The following is a 19,970-nucleotide window of genomic DNA, read 5'->3' on the forward strand; positions in this document are numbered from 1 at the left end:
TATGTAGTGAAAATAATTGTTTAAACCCTGATCTTATCAATAAAAAAAGACCAGGGTCGATCTGCGGCGGTCGTCAGGGTATTTCCGTATGATTCGTGGTTTTTCGTATAGCGTCGCGACGCACAGTGGACAATATTACAAAAGAAGCGGACTTACGGAGATATAAAATGCGATCGAGATTATGAAAATTGCTATAATTAAATATTTTCTTTAATTGCTTCATATTTTCTTCAAGTTATAGATGTTTGTATGGGAGACAGGACTTAATGGAGATAGAAAGATAAACGTTTATCCTAAATTTCCTTTGAAACCGAATCCAGTGTACGACGATCGATATTTCCCCTACGGTGTTGAGCCACGACGCAAAATCGACGAGCGACGCGACGCCACGGACGCCACCATTGATCCCCCCAGTTTTCGTCAGTCTTTCAAATTGCGCTCTCTTCTTCCATTTACTTTTTTACACTGAAGACAATACTTGTGGCTTTATTAGAATAGTATTATATTTGTAATATAGGGCGACTAGAAAAGGATGAGTAATTATAAGGTGAGATATCCACATTTTCTACTTAATTTCACAACATTTACTGGCCTGATGTACAATGTAATATGATTAGTCCCTAGCGCATACAATCTTTAGGACATATTGCGGAATCAATAGTGTCTGTCCATTTGCGTTTTATGTTTCATGGATTTAGGTTTTTGCTGCAGTAGGAATATTATTACATTTTTTTGGATATTATTATTAGGCCAATACATTTTTTTATTTAATTAAATAGGTATTTTTAATTATTTATAAATTATTGCTCTGTTGAAATGTGTAAACGTTTTAAAATTCGGTTAAGAGCAAATTAATGTGTGATTCGTGAAAATATTGATCAAGCCACAAAACACAAAAATATAATAGTTTTTAGCTTATAGCGTTCAGTTTTTGCTTATTATAACTCGTAATAATATTGGTTAGCAATATATAGTATCGCCCTCTTTTTCATATATGTTTAATCGCAATAAAATTTCTCGTAAAATTTAACACAATTAAAGCTTATTTTAATTAATTTTTTTATCAAAACATTAAAAAATCTTTATTACATTAACCTTGACTCAATAAGATCATAACTGTAGAACTTGCAATATCACTATAATTGTGTTGCCTTTCCAAACAGCACATATATCCTCCAATGGATGTCCTGCATTGCACCAAACTAGGTCGAAATGTCCATGGATTAATTATGGATATCCTCTGAGTTTTCTATCCTTTTTTATGTAGTTATTTTAATATATTATGGATGAAGAAAAGTTACTATCCATTGGATTTTCTATTTTACGTGTCTGTTTGAATCAACAAATTATTTGACTAGTGGAAAATTTTATTTAATGGTTCTATGGACATCCATTGGTTTTTTTTCAGAAATTAAACTGATAGTTTAAATCTGAAAAATATGTCTCAACTGCCTGGAATAAGACATTTTAAATCACTGGACTGCCTGATAATGGCTAAGACAGAGACAAACTTAAGATATCTTTAATGGAGTCATTTTTTTAGGCGTATATTTTTCTTTTTAATTATTTGTTATGAGTCCTGGACATTTCGTTTTTTTTTTGTGTCTAAACAATTTTTGTTCATTTATGGTCCCATTTCAAATGCCTCCATAATTTTAATCCAGGATTCCTTACTGTTAATCCCTTTTATCCTGTGAGATTTTAATGCTTCAGAAGCCTCTGCATATTCAAATTATTTGGAACGCAATAGCTCAAATTCAAAACATTCAAACGACTTGAAATTTTCAGGACTAAAAGTTCAATGGACGCTTGAGAGCTGTATAGTTTTTGGAAGAGATCGGTATACAGGGAGGGTTGTTATGTTCCAACAAAGTAAGAAAAAATCTACGAGTCCTAGAAATTTCAATTTCTTGTATATCAGTATGATCAGAGCATTCAGAGGTTCATTTTAAGTCTCTCCAGGATTCCTTCCTAAACATAAGGGAGCTTTTTTGAAAAGGGGATTTCTATATAATTCTATAAAGTGGCACAACTCTGCCTGATATTCGATAAACAAATAAATAATTATAATCTGACCCATCACTAAATCTTTCTGTATATTATTTGTATTTTTTGTTTTTGTTTTATTCTGTTTTAGCAGTATAAAAGTTTTGAGTTTGATAGATATGTAACTCCTACATATGTATACAAAGCGCTTTTTATTTACTTATTTTTGTATACTTAGTTTTTTTACGTAAATTTTGTTTACGAGGTTTGAGTAGCCATAGGCTAGACTTCGCCAGTTAGTAAGAATAGAATTAATATATTTAAATTATTGTCATCATATTTTACGTTAAACAAAGACGTTTATTATTAGCCTCTATTAATATCAACCTTCTTGAACAACATATCCTAAAATCGCCACTTCTGTAGCTTCATTTATCACAGCATTTTTCATTTATCAAGTATCAGCTGCTGACTCCGTCATTTGACATATTTAGAATATCTCCATTATTCTTTTCCACTTTTACAATGAAATTAAATAAATTATACTTATGCTGTGTGCAATATTTTCAGTAGAAAACCAGGGTCTTGTGTTATTGTTTTGTCAGCAAAGGGTCTTTAGTCTTAAAATTTCACTCCTTACATATTCATGTACCCTTGGGAAAATAATAATTTGAATTTAGAACTCTGGTTCACATCTCAATTATATATTTGTTGAATAAGACATTATTGAGCATCCTTTGTTCAACCCCTGGTCAATATGACGACAAACTGATTATCTGGATACATTTTTATTACTTTTTTTAGACGAAACGTTTAAAACGAGATAAAAGAAGATGATAGATCCATCTTCATCCGAAGAAGACAGTGATGAAGAACATGGATCAGGTCATCATGTGGGACACCATCCACCCGCACATCATCCTCATCACCAAACGCATCAACACCCGGTAAGTACTGTGCTAAGTGATTATCCTTTTCAAGTAACTAAATGTGATTGTTATAGGCGGAAGTATCACCATATCATTCTCACGGATCCGATGGTAGTGGAGTATTAGAAATTCCCAATAATGCTGCTGCCTTGCAGCGATCTTTATCACCAAGCAGTGCCGTCTCGGTAGGTGTGTTTGAGTTTAACTGTAGAACAAATGGAAAGTTTCGTTTTTCTAGGTGGAAACTCATAGTATTGGGTCTTCCTCGCGAGCAAACTCTCTTCCTCGACCAACGAGCCCTTCTCCGTCGGTCGCTTCGGAAAAAACGGAAATCGACATCCAGGAGAAGCAGGAGCGAGAGGAGGAGGAAAGGAAGAGAAGAATACAGCTTTACGTTTTTGTATCTCGATGTATAGCTTATCCTTTTAATGCTAAACAACCCACAGATATGACTAGGCGTCAACATAAGGTTACCCGGCATCAGCTTGATGCCATTGTAAATAGATTCCAGGTAATCATGTCAGGATTTAAATGGACCTTTTTGCCATAAATTCGGTTGTAGAGTTTTTTAAAAGGTGAAACTCAAATAATGGCAGACGAAGCCTTTCACAACGCCGTACAAAATTACTACGACGTCTTTTTGAAATCGGAAAGAGTCGCCAAAATGGTGCAGCTAGGCGCTTGGACCCAATATGACTTTAGGGAAGTTTTTCGCAGTAATATCGAGAAAAGAGTCAGGTGAGAACAAACATACTTCGTATAGTCTTAAAATACAACAATCATACTTGTTAGATCTCTACCAGAAATGGAAGGATTAAGTAAGGAAACCGTTTTTACTTCATGGATGGCCAAATTCGATTGCATCCTAAAAGGTATAAGCCTTAAAAAGTAACATTATTCTTGGCCCCATATATTTTAATTAATTTCCAGTACAAGATGATGAAAATAAAAGGCCAAGAGCACAAGCAATTAACTCCGAACTAATACTGTCCAAAGAACAATTATACGACATGTTCCAACAAATACTAGGAGTCAAGAAGTTTGAGCATCAACTTCTTTATAATGCCTTAATGGTATGCCTTTATTTTAATTAAAAATTTAATTTAAAAAATTAAATTATTTGGTTTAGCTTGATTCGGCAGATGAACAAGCAGCAGCCATTAGAAGAGAATTAGATGGGAGAATGCAGAAGGTTTCGGAGATGGAAAAGGTACGTGAAGTGACGTAAAAAGCGCGTAACCGGTAAGAAAAAAAAAGAAACGTTTAAAAAAACATGTCTTTTGTCTTCCCCAGAACCGTAAACTCTTGCCAAAATTTGTACTTAAAGAAATGGAATCGCTATATATCGAAGAACTTAAATCTGCCATTAATTTACTTATGACAAATTTGGAATCGCTTCCAGTATCAAAAGGATCGATGGATTCTAAATATGGGCTCCAAAAATTGAAACGCTATAATCACAGGTTGCATAACCATAATAATCCATATAATGTGAAGCATCTTTTGATGAACTATGTTACTTCTTTTAGATCGCAAGGGTCTTTAGCGAAATTGGAAGGAGATTCCGCAGACAGCGATACCACGCTAACTAAAATGGATGTTGTACTTACCTTCCAATTAGAGGTAAATATTTACTATGCAATTTTATTAACATTGACGAAGTTAGCTCTTCAGTTATTTAAAGATTACAAGTCGGGGAAGTCTTTATCTCCAAGAAAAATGCATGTAGCTCACTTAGGTAAATGTATTATGCATTTCGGCTGTGTAAACAGCCATCATCAGATACAGAACATTACAAAAAACAAAAAACATATACGTTCACCAAATAAAACAAATATTACCGGTGAACGTATATGTTTTTTGTTTTTTGTAATGTTCTGTATCTGATGATGGCTGTTTACACAGCCGAAATGCATAATACATTTACCTAAGTGACCTACATGCATTTTTCTTGGAGATAAAGACTTCCCCGATTTGTAATCTTTATATACACATTCTCTTACAAAATATGGACTTCTATTTAACTTCAGTTATTTGACTTCGTATCGAAAAAGATCTAGACTAAGGAATATTAAATAATTTTCTATTCTGTTCTATGAAAGTTTCATATGATTAACAATACTGTCAAGCATGCGATAATATCCATACATTAGCCAGTGCATTAGTAGTTGATTTGTTTTAGATGTCAGTACTTTTAATTAAAATTACGTCTTAACTATCTGGAATAATCAATTAATTTATCAATGAATATAGATATCGATATAGGTATAGATATATAGATTTAATTTGTCTGATTTATTAATCTTTAATGAGCTGTAGGTTTAGGATTTAAATTATTTTACAATTCGGGACATAATTTCTATTTTAGGAAGTTAAGCTGTAGATTTTTTAAAATTGCACAAACTTTAATTAAAATTAAGTCTCAAGTGCCTGGAATAACTAATTTATTAATGATCTTTCAATGAAAATTCCAGGCAGTTGAGCATTTATTTTTTTGAATTTCAGGCATTTTAATTAAAATCACGCCTCACCTGTCTGGAATAATTACCCAACTTATTAATGACGTTTAAATTTAAATTATTTTACAATTCCAGGCGTAATTTCTATTTTTTATTCTAGCTATAGAATTTTCAAAATTGAAGGTGTTTCAATTAAAGTTAAGTCTCAAGTGCCTGGAATAATTAATTTATTATTATAATAATAAATTAATTATTCCAGGCACTTCCATCTTTAAATGAGAATTCCAGGCAGTTGAGCCCATATTTTTTTTTAACTCAAGTATTTTAATTCAAATTACACCTCAAATGTCTGGAATAATCTATTAATTGGGTTTAAATTAGAACTATTTAATTAATGAAAATTCCAGATAATTGACCTCTTTTTTTTAAAATGTCAGGCATTTTAATTAAAATTACTCCTCAAATGCCTGGAATAATTAATTAATTAATAGGATTTAAATTATAACTATTTAATTAACGAAAATTCCAAATACTGAGTTCATCATTTTTTTTTTACATGTCAGACATTTCAATTCATAATATTTAAATTATAATTATTAGAAAAATTGAAATTTTAGGTATTTGACCGCTCGATTATTAAAAAAAGTATTAAGCATTTTAATTAAAATCCCAACTGCCTGGAATAATTACCTAACTTAGTAATGACGTTTAAATTTAAATTATTTTACAATTCCAGGCATAATTCCTATTTTAAGGAAGTTGTAGTTTTTTCAAAATTCAAGGTATTTCAATTACAATTAAGTCTCAAGTGCCTGGAATAATTAATTAATTTACTAATGACGTTTAAATTAAAATTATTTAACAATTTCAGACAGTTCAGGCATGATTTTTCTATTGAAGAAGTTAATCCATAAATTCTTCAAAATTTTATGAAAATTACGACTTGAAGTGAAGTGTCTGTTTATTAACGAAGAGAAGTAATATCGTTGCATTAAGAAATAACAATAATTTAAATAAAGTACAAATCCTATAGTGACGATATTCATTTAATACGTTTAAACCCCAGTGAAAATCCCAGATTTTTGTTTGTAACATAACACTGGATAAAGCAGCATGAACGCTTAAAACCATAACATACATCATGATTGATACAATCGAAAGCTTTGACCAAGTCATAAAACACCTTTTATAAAATAATTCTTTTAATTCAATTAAACTTATTCCTGTACATGTAGCAATATCTTCATTTTCAGTATGGCCTAGAATCAACATTACTGCGTTTTGATTCAAATTAGTTATAACAGAGCTGTCCCATTTCTTCCATATCTTTGTGTAACTCATCAAATGATTCCTAGTTTTTTTACTTTGCAAAGTTTTCCTTGTTCCATTTATTATTTTTATGACAATTTGGTTAGTAAAAATAGATTTACCAAAAACTTGTTGGTTCTCATAGTTGATAAGAGGCCAAGCACCTTTACAACTTTTTTATTTAAATTTTCTTCATTTTTGTATGTCAAGTTATGTTTAAAATAATATTACCTATTTACTGTTCATTTTTTTTCGAACTTTGCTAACATTGAAATACTACTGTGCCTATAAAATTTTTTTGAGGGTGCTAAGCATCCCTCTAACTTCGTCACTGTCTATAAATCAGCTTCCTTCATACATACAAAAAATATCAAGGGATACTTTATTACTTCTAGGTAATTGTTATGGAAGTACGAGGTTTAAAATCGTTACAACCAAACAGAATCGTTTATTGCACGATGGAAGTAGAAAACGGTGAAAAATTACAAACCGATCAAGCAGAAGCTTCGAAACCTATGTGGGACACCCAAGGCGACTTCTGTACAACACACCCTTTGCCCATCGTCAAAATAAAGTTATTCACCGAAAACCCTGGGATGCTTGCCTTAGAAGATAAGGAACTTGGGAAGGTTATCCTGAAACCCACTCCACTCTCTTCAAAAGTATGTGCATCATATCATCTGGATTCACTCAATCTATTTTTTACAACTTTAGGCACCGGAGTGGCACAAAATGACTGTCCCAAAAAACCTTCCCGACCAAGATCTACGGATTAAAGTGGCATGTAGAATGGATAAGCCGTTGAACATGAAACACTGCGGTTACTTGTACGCCTTGGGCAAAAGCGTTTGGAAGAAATGGAAGAAACGTTACTACGTACTCGTTCAAGTCTCCCAATACACCTTTGCGATGTGCAGTTACAAAGAGAAGAAATCCGAACCATCTGAGATGATGCAGCTGGATGGTTATACGGTCGATTATATTGAAGCTTCCAGTGGTATGTTATCAACGTTTTTTTTTATACCTATATTTAATTATGTATTTTTTGCTTTAAGCAACATTGATGGTTGGAACGGGTAAGCGTAAGTTTCTTTACCTTCGACCGAGGAGCGGATGCTGATTAAGTACATACATCCACTCTTCGTGTTCGACATTCATGTTCCTCTAACAACAATAATTTACGCATACATTTTTTTTTAGATTTGGAAGGTGGTAGATACTTTTTCAATGCTGTAAAAGAAGGAGATAGCATCGTTTACGCAAGTGATGATGAAAACGAGTGTCATTTATGGGTCATGGCGATGTATCGTGCAACGGGGCAGTCACACAAGCCCACTCCCCCTGTTACCCTGCAAGACAAGAATTCCACAATTTCAAAAATACAAGGAGGTACGTTATAGAGAACCTCTTAATGGCTTATTAATTTTTCGGAATAAATTTAGATGCTGATAGGGCCAGGAAACATGGAATGGAAGACTTCATATCAGCGGATCCGTGCCACTTCGACCACGCCTCTTTGTTTAAGACTTTGCAAAACTTAACACTTGATTACAGACTGGCCGATATGTATTGTTCGCTGGTAAGTTAATTATTACATTATTTTTGCTTAAATAACTCCCGTTTGTCCCTTTCTAGGGTTGGTTCAGTCCTGGTCAAGTGTTCGTTTTAGATGAGTACTGTGCTCGGTACGGGGTCAGAGGATGCTACAGACATTTGACCTATTTATCTGATCTTCTTGATCGTGCTGACAAGAACCATATGATCGATCCTACGTTAATTCATTACAGTTTTGCTTTTTGTGCCAGCCACGTACACGGAAATAGGTTAGTAGTACTATTTTTATAGTATATAGTGAATAAATATTTGTACAAGTGGTTCAATACATGAATAAAACAAGTCAACTATATTAAATTAAAAAAAAAATTCGTGGCTCAACTGCCTGGAATAAAATCACAATCAAAGGAATTTGCCACTTGAATTTTAAGTAGTCGAGCTGTGACGATTTAGGACTTTTAGTAAAATTATTTCACTATTCCAGGCAGTTGATTCGGTCAAGTTCTGTTACTAAAAATTCCCTTATTTTTGAATTACTTTGTACAATTAGCATGCCTTTGTCTTTTTGTAAACTTGCAAAAAGGTCATCTAAGAGATTTATAAAGCAATCTAGGTTATTTTATCAAATGTTTTACATCTGTATGTCATGTATTTTCTAATTTGGTTGAAAAATGACCGAAATTTGCTTTACGAGTCTTTTAGCTCATCTACTCATATTAATCGGTAACTCTAGTATTGACTCTAGACCAGACGGAGTCGGCAGCGTCACGCACGAAGAAAAGGAGAGGTTCCAGGACGTAAAGGAAAGGTTGCGAGTTCTATTAGAACACCAAATAACGAACTTCAGGTAAAACTTAGACACGCATTGCGTTGCTTATTCATTTACGCGCTTAAGAAAATAGCTGCAGCAGTAACATTAAATACACTAAGGACCGCATTTACTATGGAGGACCTGAACTGTTTCTCCTTCTATTTCATTTACGCCAATTAAAAAATTACATATCTCGCATACGCTTATTAGGTAAATATTGATCAAAGCTTTTAATTTTTGCATTGCTTAAGGTAGGTCGATCATACCCTATCGGCTCATTTTACATCGTAATGAGTAAAATGGTTCGTGTTCTTACATTAGTTGCTCACTTATGGATTTTTTAGGTACACATTTCCCTTTGGGAGGCCTGAGGGGGGTCTCAAAGCAACAATTTCACTGTTGGAGCGGGTACTAATGAAAGACATCGCAACCCCAGTGGCTCCGGAGGAGGTCAGAGGGGTGATTAAGAAATGTTTGGAGACAGCCGCATTGGTGAACTATACGAAACTTTCATCTGAGGCTAAAATTGAAGGTGAGTAAAAAGTAAGGCGTACTTTAACCGAATTGTGTACCACAGTTAATCTAAAATCCACCTGTCCCTTGCAAAATATATCGTTAGTTTGGGCATTTGAAGTAATTATATTTTTTAACCATTCTAGGCAATTGGAATCAATTAACTGAGTAAGCTCTATGTTTTTATAGGAAGTTCAAGACATTTTCTCAATATTTCCAGGCGCATTAATATACGCGCATATCATATACGATTCTGTTTACAAAAGGGAAAAAATTTCAGCATGTAAAAAAATTGACACATATGTAGTTTTTAAACTCGATTACTACAACTTAAATATTTGATGAAATTCTTCTGAAAAACCTCTGTATTTCGTCCAAATTATCCAATCTAATAACGCAATTTTTATACTAAATATCTATACATAAATTTTATCAAATTTAAATATATAGTGCTATTAAATTAAATATTGCATATATATTTTTTGCAGAAACATTGTTTTTCATTAAAGCAACCCTTACCCCTTCCACCCACCCCAAATATTTGCCCAGTAAGAAATTCCTTTGAAAATTCTTTGTTTTTCGTTTATAATATCCAATCTAATAGCACTGTTTTTGTATTAAATATTTATTAATATAAATAAATATAATTATATAAAATTTAAATAAACGAACTGTGTTATTAGATTCTAATGGCGAAACCAGGGTTATGCATGCGTATTATTTAAGAAAACAATGATTTTTGAACACTATTTCCTACTGGTAAGTTATGTGGGGTGGGTGGGGGGGTAAGGGTAGTGTTAATGAAAAACCTTTTTTTTGCAGAAAATAATTGCCTGAAAGAAAAATACTTGTAAAGAAAATTATAGGTGTTCAAAAAATCTATAGTTTTCGAATAAAACCTGAAAAACCCCTATTTTATAAATCTGGCTGAAGGAAGGAAATATAGTTGAAAGCAATTATCAATTTCTTCCAGGCAGTTGAGGCAAACAATTGACCCATGGTCATAAGCCTCAATTGTCTGGAAAAAATAATTTAAACTGCCCGAATCAACAGATGAACCCAGAGAACACAAACATGAAACAAATAATTTTTTTCAACTGAAATTATGACACCAATCCAGAAAACACAAACATGTCCAGTAAGTTTTGTATTCGCTATGTTTCCCTTAATTCATGGAATTGTATGTAATACATTGTATTGTATTCCATGTAATAATTCCTTAATATAATTCCTTGTAATCGTATGTGCTTGGAATTGTATCATGGTTTTCTGTATTCAACATTTGAACACAATATCACTACCCAGTCTTTAATGGGTATCTTAGACCAACTGTGGTACAAATTTCGTAAGTCTAGATTGAATCTGTAGTTACTTATAATTTTTAAAACGAACCCTCTAGAAGACAAAAAATACGTGTGTCTTATATTCTAATAATAAATCTTTTTGTTTCAGAGGATCTACGAGGAGATGCAATGGTCTCACCCAACAAGAAACTTGATGACCTAATCCACCTTGCAGAACTTTGCGTCGATTTATTGCAGCAAAATGAAGAGCATTATGCAGAGGTAAGTAGACACTTTTTATTATGCCAGTATTAATATGAATTTGTATATTAATAATACACTTTACGTTAAATTAACGTATCTTCTACTTGTAATCTACAATGATTTATTGAAAGTTGTTAGTTCATTTATTGGTGTGCTCTAAGCATGTTCTATGTAAAATCCTTTCCTATAATTTCAGTGTTAATGGCATAAATGTATTAAGTATTAAAATTCTCAGGTTTTAAAACTTTATAACAAAATAACACAAATATTGCAATAAACGCTTTGTTAAAATACGTACATACATGCAGGCTGATTTAAGTTTATATATGAACATAACTCAGCCTGTAATGTAGCGTAACTTATTACTGTTATAAAATATAAAAATGGGGTGAACCTTTAAGTGAAATTATTGTATACAGTGTGTTAGGGGTTCGATTTCAGACACTTTAACCACGTGTTGTACGTCAGGAATAGACTTTTATTGGCAAGCATCAAAAACTCTAACCTAACTCGCTTTGACTGTCGTTTAATTGTCTTCATGGTAAAAACTGACAAAACAATTAAAACTGCATTAAATGTCACGAAACGCGTCTCTTTTAAAGATCGATGAAACAATTTAGTAATGTTACCGAAGGGGACTAATAATCTCAAGAGAATACTGACAGTCCAAGAAAGCAAGTATACAAATTGTAGAAAATGGGGCCCTCAAACAAGATGAACTACTTAAAAACTAGACACTATGGGTATAGGGATTTTATTTTTGTCAATTCTTACCTGCTTTTGCTAGGCCATTTACGTGAACTATTAGCGTAAGTGGCTGTAATAATTTAATGTTTATTTGTTAGCATAACTTATTGCGTACAAAAAGATCTGGTTTTTAAGTTGTAACTGAAAAAATTCACACAAGTTTACATATTTCATCAAGATCAAAGTTTTTCGTTTAATATTTTGAGTAATTTATTAGTAAAATTGGTCTTAAAAGCTGGTAAATTTAATCACCTTTAAAGTAAGATGTTTTTTATGCGTGTGTAGGGTATAAAAGTGATAAAAAAAGAAATATCAGTGAACTCGTAAAAATTCAAGAAATGAAATTTGATATGGCTCCCTCCCATTCAGAGTGGAAAATAGTGCGACCTTCATTACAATAAAATTGGACGTACAATACGTGAGTAAAGTATCGGAAATCGAACCTCTAACACATTGTATAAGGTGTATGCAATAGTTCTGTAATTATCTCAATGAATGTATACCAAAATAAGTATATAATTACTTTTAGCGTAAAAAGATGAAATGACGAGATATAGATTTATTTTGTGGCTTGGGTAACCTTTTGTAACTGACTGTGTATGTAATTTTGTATGTGACTGTAGCAACTGCGTAAGGGTGAGAAGGCATGCGTGCAGGGGGGCGCCGTTCAGCAGCCAGATGAAAAGGGGCCTTCGCAGGGCTCCGCTGCTGCTACCCCCAGTCGCCTCGCCAAGCAGCACTCAAACTCAAATTCTGTGTCTCGCTATTGCATGCCTCCGCATGCCACCTCCACTTACACCCCACCAGATCCCACGGCACGTACTTTACTATCTACTACTTTTACTACTACTACTTTATTAGAGCTTATTTCGTTTTTTTTTCAACCAGATCATTTGTTTCATCATCCATTTTTTTTAATTATATTCAAAATAGTGTTCTAAAAAGGTATCAAGACTTGGTTAAACCGTCCATAAAAGTTTCAACATTCTACAGGGTTATTCAGGACATACGACACGGAATTTTATGGCTAAACTACAGAGTAAAATTTTAAAAAATTAGGATTATCAGAGGCGTTCCAGAAGTATCTTTTAAAATTATTTTCATGACATACATGATGTTTCAAAGTGCAGAAATATATGTATAGCAACAAATGGTAAACCAATCGATAACACTGTCGCAATTTGACTACTCAATCTTCTTTTCAATACGTAATCTTCTTAGGCGTAAAACGTGCTGCATAAATTATCTTTTTCCATTCCGATTTGACAAATTGACATGTCTATTATTTTCTTGTATTTTTTTTTATTATTTTATTTATTTTTTTTAAGTAAAAGTAACTAATTTATGGCGGGTAATCAGGTTTAAATTCAAATAGTTACGGCTCTCGAGGTCCAATGACATGCTAAGTTTAAATTAAACACCCGATCATAATTGATTACAGGATGCAATACAATAAATTAGCGAGAGGTAAAATTTAAGACTGTATTTATTTCCGACTGATCATTATAATACATTATATTTAAAAAAATTAAAAATAACAATAACAAATTATACTCAAAATTTTGACCTCCAAATCGGTATAAATGTCACTCAGAGATCCAGAAATCATGGATGACCGCTATGAAATGATGTCTCCTGTTTGTAGTTCGTCCAGTCACGTCCAAAAATTAATTTTTCTAGAAAATCCAGAGTGTTGCTGAAAGGTGAGATGCGGTAGAAAGTCAAAAAAGGCACTTTTGGCCCTCAAATCGGTATAAATGCCACTCAAAGATCCAGAATTCATGTACGATCGCAATGAAATGATGTCTCTCGTCTGTAATTGGTCTAACCACGTCCGAAAAATAATTTTTCTAGAAGATCCAGGATGTTACTAAAAGGTGAGATGAGGTAGAAAGTGAAAAAAGGCCCTTTTGACTCCCAAATTGGTATAAATGTCACTCAGAGATCCAGAAATCATAGACGATCGCTATGAAATGATGTCCTCCGTTTGTAATTGGTCTAAGTACATCATAAAAATAATTTATCCAGAAGATCCAGATTGTTTTAATAAAGTGAGATGGGGTAGAAAGTGAAAAAATTCACTTTTGGCCCTCAAAATCGGTATGAATGCCACTCGGAGATCCAGAAATCAAGGACGATCGCTATGAAATGATGTCTCTCGTCTATAATTGGTCTAGTCACGTCCAGAAAATAATTTTTCCAGAAGATCCAGAATGTTACTATAAGGTGAGAAGCGGTAGAAAGTGAAAAAAATTCACTTTTGACCCCCAAACTGGTATAAATGTCACTCAGAGATCCAGAAATCATAAACGATCGCTATGAAATGATGTCTCCTGTCTGTCATTAGTCTATTCAGTCAGTAAGTATTCATTAAATAACAAAAAACCAATATGTATTTTGAAAAATGTGAAACTTCAGCTATAGGAAGACTTGACTGAAAAAGAATTCACTGTCTTGTAAAAACTGTAATAATTTAAACCTAATTTAGGCACGTCCTGTAAAAATAGTTACAAATGAAATGTCAAATTTAATAATTTAGTGCTCCTCACTGCAAATATGATAAAAAAAAACACATACTAAGGAATTTATCCTTAAAATTGTCTCAGTATTTTCACTAAATATTTCAAATTTTAGGCCTGGTAAACCTTAATAAAACCTACCTTTATTTACGATATCGAATCCAAAAATTAAATAATATACAAGATAATTCATTTAAAAAAACATAACTTTCATATGTTTCTGCAATTTCAAACACCCTGTATGTCATGAAAATAGTTTTAGAAAATACTTCTGAAGCGCCTCTGATAATTACAATTTTTTTTTCCACCCTGTAGTTTACCCAAAATATGCCGTGTCGTATGTCTTGAATAACCCTATATAGATTCATTAGTCAGAAAAAGTAATACACTGCATGCTATTGTTTTCGTAGTTATTCATGCTTATTGGCTTTATTAATAATATACATAAAAATGCTTAGTACTCGTGCTTTCTATATTTCAATTATTTACTGTGGAACACCCTATTGCTTTTTATGTTGAGTTTACTTCATATGTATAACGTATACATACATAGAGATATATGTATGTACATTATTGTACATATAATTCAACCGCACTTCTTCAACGAACTTTATCTATTTAACCAAAAATTGTACTTATAGAGAGTAGCTAACAACAAGTTAATAGATAGTAGAACGACGTCCGGGAAGTCAGGAATCAGAAATGAAAATCACATTTTTACAGTTGCCCAGATAAGTTCTGCCCTTTCTTCTATTTGTAATTATAGCTTTCCCTATACCTTTCTCAATTATTGCGGACAGAACGTACCTGGGCGACTGTAAAAATTTAGTTTTCGTCTCTGATTCCTTTGCTAACTTCCTGGACGTGTAGAACGGGCTATTAAACCTAATAGCCTATTCTATTATATACAATATTAGTTTTAACCACCCTATTCATTATATAGTATCACCCACCGAGCTGCTATACATATTAAACTTAAATTAAAAAAAAGCTTGTAAAAAATCACTCACTTTTAATTATCACAAGTCAAAGTTATTGAGTGACTTTTTTACTTCCTTTTAAACGTCATACTTGTTATGGTCATTGGCACGACGCAACCTCTGACCATTTCACAGAAACTTACACATAATAACCAACCAATATTAAAAAATAATAATAAATATTTTCTTTGTGTGGATACAGGCTTTTGCATGGTTTAGTGACCTCTTGGTTGAACATGCCGAAATATTTTGGTCACTGTTTGCCGTTGACATGGATCGAGTGCTGGCCGAGCAACCTGCTGACACGTGGGATTCATTTCCATTGTTTCAAATCTTGAACGATTACCTTAGGGCTGACGGTAGGTCAATTCTATTGATTTTTTATAGTCTATTTCAAATAAGTGGAGAGTAATAAAACTTGATTGAGTATACGGCTTAACAGCAAATACTACCATGTATAATACTTTTGAAGTAATATTTATACTATGTGTTGTTATTATTTATTTATATCAATTATTTACTTTGACTGCCTGGAAAATTTATATTATTTTTCCAGGCAGTTCAACTACTTAGGATAATTAATAGAAAGTCACTTTTTGAAGCACAAAGAAACTTGCATTACCTGCGAAATGAGTATATTAAATGTTATGCTAATCTGTGTTACATTAAAGAATCGCACCTACGCCCATGGATGGAATGGACATTTTATTACTCTCTACTTATTTAAAACAAAGTATAGGTCTGTGTTAAATTTTTTATTTAAGATAATTTGAAAAATGGCCGATTCCATCAACATCTTCGAGATACTTTTGCCCCATTGGTTGTCCGTTACGTTGATCTTATGGAGTCATCAATTGCGCAATCGATACATAAAGGCTTCGAGAAAGAAAGATGGGAAATTAAAGGGTAAGTAAGACCCCGTAGAACTTTGACGAAGCAACATAACGAATTTGTGTAGCAATGGTTGTGCCACCTCAGAAGATCTATTCTGGAAACTGGATGCATTGCAATCCTTCATCAGAGACTTGCATTGGCCAGATACCGAGTTCAGGCAACATCTAGAACAGAGACTTAAATTAATGGCTTGTGATATGATCGAGTCTTGTATCCAGAGGACTGAGACTTCTTTTCATCAATGGCTCAAGAAATCCGTAACATTTTTGTCGACTGACTACATATTACCATCAGAGATGTGCGCCATGGTGAACGTCATATTGGACGCAAAAAATCAGTCTTTCAAATTGTGCGCAGTCGATGGGATTGATTTGGTAAGTTGCTGTTTATCAGTTATGTTTTATGAAGCATTTTAACTCTTTTTACAGCATCAATATCACACCAAAATCGATGATCAAATAGATAAAACGTTGGCCAATATGAACCAAGGAATGCTTAGTAAACTGATGTCAGTTTTAGAAGCGACTTTATCCAAGTTGTCTCGGTTTGACGAAGGGAGTCTTATCGGATCAATTCTGAGTTTCACGGTTAGTTGAGATTTTAATTTGATGGTAGGGTGATCAATTTAGTTTATTATAAGTTTCTATAAATATATTGTAATATTTGACACCCAAATTTGCCTCGCATCACTAAGAAATTTTTTGTGTTTCAATTTATATGCAAATTGCGGTAATTGGAAAAATTGGTGCGAGGTTTTTGGCCACACACAAGGTGGTTTTTAGTACAAATTTACTTATTTATAATTACATTACATAATAGGTATAGACCCAATAATAATGTAGGATACCTAATGAAGAACAAACGTAAAATACCTAAAAATACCTAATAAAGAAAAAAGCTAAGTACAAAGTTGAAACAGGTAAAATTCCATTAATGCAACTAAATAAATACAAATTATAAAAAGAAACACACACGTATATATACAGGGTGTTATTTAATAAATGTCCGATATTGCACAGGGTGATTTCTTAAGTATTTTTAAGGTAAAAAGTTCATATACATGTGTGGTCTAAGATGCTTGGTTTTCGAGATACAAGGTGTCAAAAATTTTTTTGCTTTTTTTTGCTTAACTTGTCCTTAAATTTACTTCTTAATTGTATAGGGCGCTATTTACGTGTCTTTTATGACATTTAAAGGCTTATAACCTTTGTACAACCTTGTATTATATTTTTGGTTAAGGAAATGAGTCCCTTAATAATTTTTACGCGAAAAAGGTCCTCAATTAGATGTCGTTAAAAGCAACCGTTCTCGAAATATTTGAGTTTGAAATAATCGATGCATGAACCTTTGAAAGTCATAAAAGATAGAAATTTTGATTCCAGGCAGTTGAACCGTTTTATTTGCCTGAAATTCCAGGATTTTTATTTTCGAATTCCAGGACGTGGGTTTAATGGCCTGAAATTCTTGATCCATGATTTTATGTTATTTGTAACTCCGGGTAATTCCCGGACTGGGTCCCAACTGCCTGGAAGTCTTGATCCATGTTTTGTGTTATTTTATTCCTTGATTCCAGGCACTTGAGCCAGAACTGCTTCAATTGCCTAAAAGTAAAAAAAAGCATCTTCCATCTGTTGGGCACCAGAAATGTGATTATCATTATACTCAAATTGGAACTTGATTGTTTTGTGTTTTAATTTTTAAACAATACAAAGTTGTATTAATAATTTTTAATATTTGTCACTCAGTTTTATTATAAGAAGCCAAAGGCCTCGCATCACTAAGAAATTTTTAAAGTGTTCATGTAAAATGTGATACCTGAAGCATATATACAAATTTTTCAATAATTCAAAGTTGTATTAATAATTTATACTATTTGTCACCTCAACTTACAGAACGTATCTGGCTCAGGAAAGGACGTCGGCCAAAGCTACGTGAATTTCTTACGCAATAGTATGGAACAAATCCGCGGTAAAGTAACCGACGAATTATGGATCCTGAACTTTTTCGAACAGTGGTACACTGGCCAAATGAACATGATTTGTAACTGGTTATCGGAGAGATTAGATCACACGTTACATCCACACCAATGCACGTGCCTTGCTCACATTGTAAAGGTAATTCGATAAATTCCAATAATAATCAAGTATTTATTTATTCATGTTCAATTCAAGAAAATATATTCGGATTTCGAACTCCATGGCGTTATGGAAGATAAGTTGAACTCAAAAGCTTATCAAACTATCGCTCAAAGGATGCAGACTGAGGAGGCGACATGTGCTTTGACTTTAGGACAAAGTAGTGATGGGTGAGTACTAAAAGAGTGAGGAGATCTCTCGCGGTTCAATATTGTTGTTTTTATAGTGGTTTAGAAATGGGCGATGATGAATCAGATAGTAGAAGTAGATCCTTAATGGAAAGCTTAGGAGGAGATGAAGGGAATCCTTTATCAAACGTGGGTAACATGGTTGCAGGCCGTATGAGCAATTTGCTGGGAGCAGCAAAGGGGATCGGTGGGATTGGTTCGAAGCTGGGTGGCGGATCTAGTTGGTTTTAATCTGCTGCTCACTCAACTTCAATCGATCAATATCCTTGATATGTATATACGTTACTTAGTTTGTTACTACTTAATATTATGCTATTTTATTGGTTTCACTTTCGTTCGTTAAGTACCCGTTGTACTGTTCAAACGTTGCTAATTATATTTGTTAACCTGAACTAAACATTTGCTCTATGATGATATCTTACATAATATTATTGTACGAATGTGTATTTATTATCTATTTAAAGTAATTCACAAAAGCCTGGCAAAACAGCGAACTTGTCGTCTTCTGGAATATTTAATATCCTCTCTCTAGTTATCATATAATGAATATTCATATAAATTTTATTTCGAATCATTATTGTATCTAAAAAAAAATTATGTATATCATCAGTTTAGGATAAATACGTTTGAGTGCACTCCTCGAATATACTTGGACAGCTTTAGTCATTAAATAATTTTTCAAAATCACTTTGTTGGGTTAAACACGAAATAAAAAAAGTTATTAAACATATCATCACTTTCACAGTTTAATTCTTAGTCACACGCTAGTTTGACACCTATTATGTATACTATACTATTCTCACTTTTGCTAGTTTCCTCTCTTCACTTCAAAATAATTGAACTAAGTTTTAAAGGGACCTTTAATTTTTTGACCTCATAAAAAATTGTTTACTTTTTGGCATGCTAGTGAACTAAACCTAAATTACATAATACTAAAATACAAAATAAAAGCTTGTGAATCAATAATCGTTAATAATGAATGAATGTTTGTTCTTTACAATATTATTCTATTCAAATATCCTAGTATTAATCACTGCAACAGGAAAAAAAATGAATAATTTTCTTAGAATAGGGTGAACACTTAAAAACCGCTTTAGATCACCAACCTATTTATTACTAGAAAGTTTACCAATTTTATCCCTTAAAACGTTTGTCAAGTTACAAGTTATTGAAAGTTGTTTATTAACGAAAAATATTACGTAGAACGTATTAAAATTAAAGGTACTATAAAACATGTGCAAAGAATATTTAAATTTCTAACTTGTTATTAGAATTATATAAAAAAATATATGTATGCCTAAAGATAGAACTATTTAATGATTGAATTAGTACTTAGTGTGTTTGTATTAAAACTAAGACTGATGGTAAATAACAGCCAGCGTTTTATTTCTAGTTTTCCT

General features: G+C 32.7%; 1 protein-coding gene across 4 annotated transcripts; it reads left to right on the forward strand.

Moving 5' to 3' along the window:
* Positions 1 to 381: 381 nt before the first annotated feature.
* On the forward strand, positions 382 to 19,944 carry LOC126748792 (calcium-dependent secretion activator). Of its 4 annotated transcripts, none has more exons than XM_050458254.1 (26): positions 382 to 547; positions 2,791 to 2,933; positions 2,990 to 3,100; positions 3,154 to 3,426; positions 3,478 to 3,653; positions 3,708 to 3,787; positions 3,846 to 3,988; positions 4,045 to 4,125; positions 4,209 to 4,538; positions 7,078 to 7,344; positions 7,397 to 7,679; positions 7,738 to 7,764; positions 7,883 to 8,071; positions 8,125 to 8,261; positions 8,318 to 8,505; positions 8,970 to 9,083; positions 9,392 to 9,579; positions 11,013 to 11,125; positions 12,478 to 12,669; positions 15,556 to 15,712; positions 16,118 to 16,259; positions 16,312 to 16,621; positions 16,676 to 16,834; positions 18,140 to 18,361; positions 18,419 to 18,552; positions 18,609 to 19,944. In XM_050458254.1, the coding sequence occupies exons 2-26, from the start codon at positions 2,820 to 2,822 to the stop codon at positions 18,799 to 18,801; spliced, it is 4,323 nt and encodes a 1,440-aa protein (XP_050314211.1). In that variant the 5' UTR covers positions 382 to 547; positions 2,791 to 2,819; the 3' UTR covers positions 18,802 to 19,944. The 4 variants fall into 4 exon arrangements, with proteins under 4 accessions (XP_050314211.1, XP_050314214.1, XP_050314212.1 ...); XM_050458257.1 differs by having other exon boundaries at positions 7,738 to 7,758; XM_050458255.1 differs by lacking the exon at positions 12,478 to 12,669 and having other exon boundaries at positions 7,738 to 7,758.
* Positions 19,945 to 19,970: the final 26 nt, after the last annotated feature.

The sequence above is a fragment of the Anthonomus grandis genome, chromosome 22 (assembly GCF_022605725.1).
Source record: "Anthonomus grandis grandis chromosome 22, icAntGran1.3, whole genome shotgun sequence".
NCBI lineage: Eukaryota > Metazoa > Arthropoda > Insecta > Coleoptera > Curculionidae > Anthonomus > Anthonomus grandis.

Excerpts from the sequence above, each read along its gene's own strand:
- LOC126748792 (XM_050458254.1), top strand. The coding sequence starts at position 2,820 with ATGATAGATCCATCTTCATCCGAAGAAGACAGTGATGAAGAACATGGA. Across the intron at positions 3,989-4,044 it reads TTCTTTATAATGCCTTAATG|CTTGATTCGGCAGATGAACA; the intron begins GTATGCCTTTAT and ends TATTTGGTTTAG. Across the intron at positions 4,539-7,077 it reads TACTTACCTTCCAATTAGAG|GTAATTGTTATGGAAGTACG; the intron begins GTAAATATTTAC and ends TATTACTTCTAG.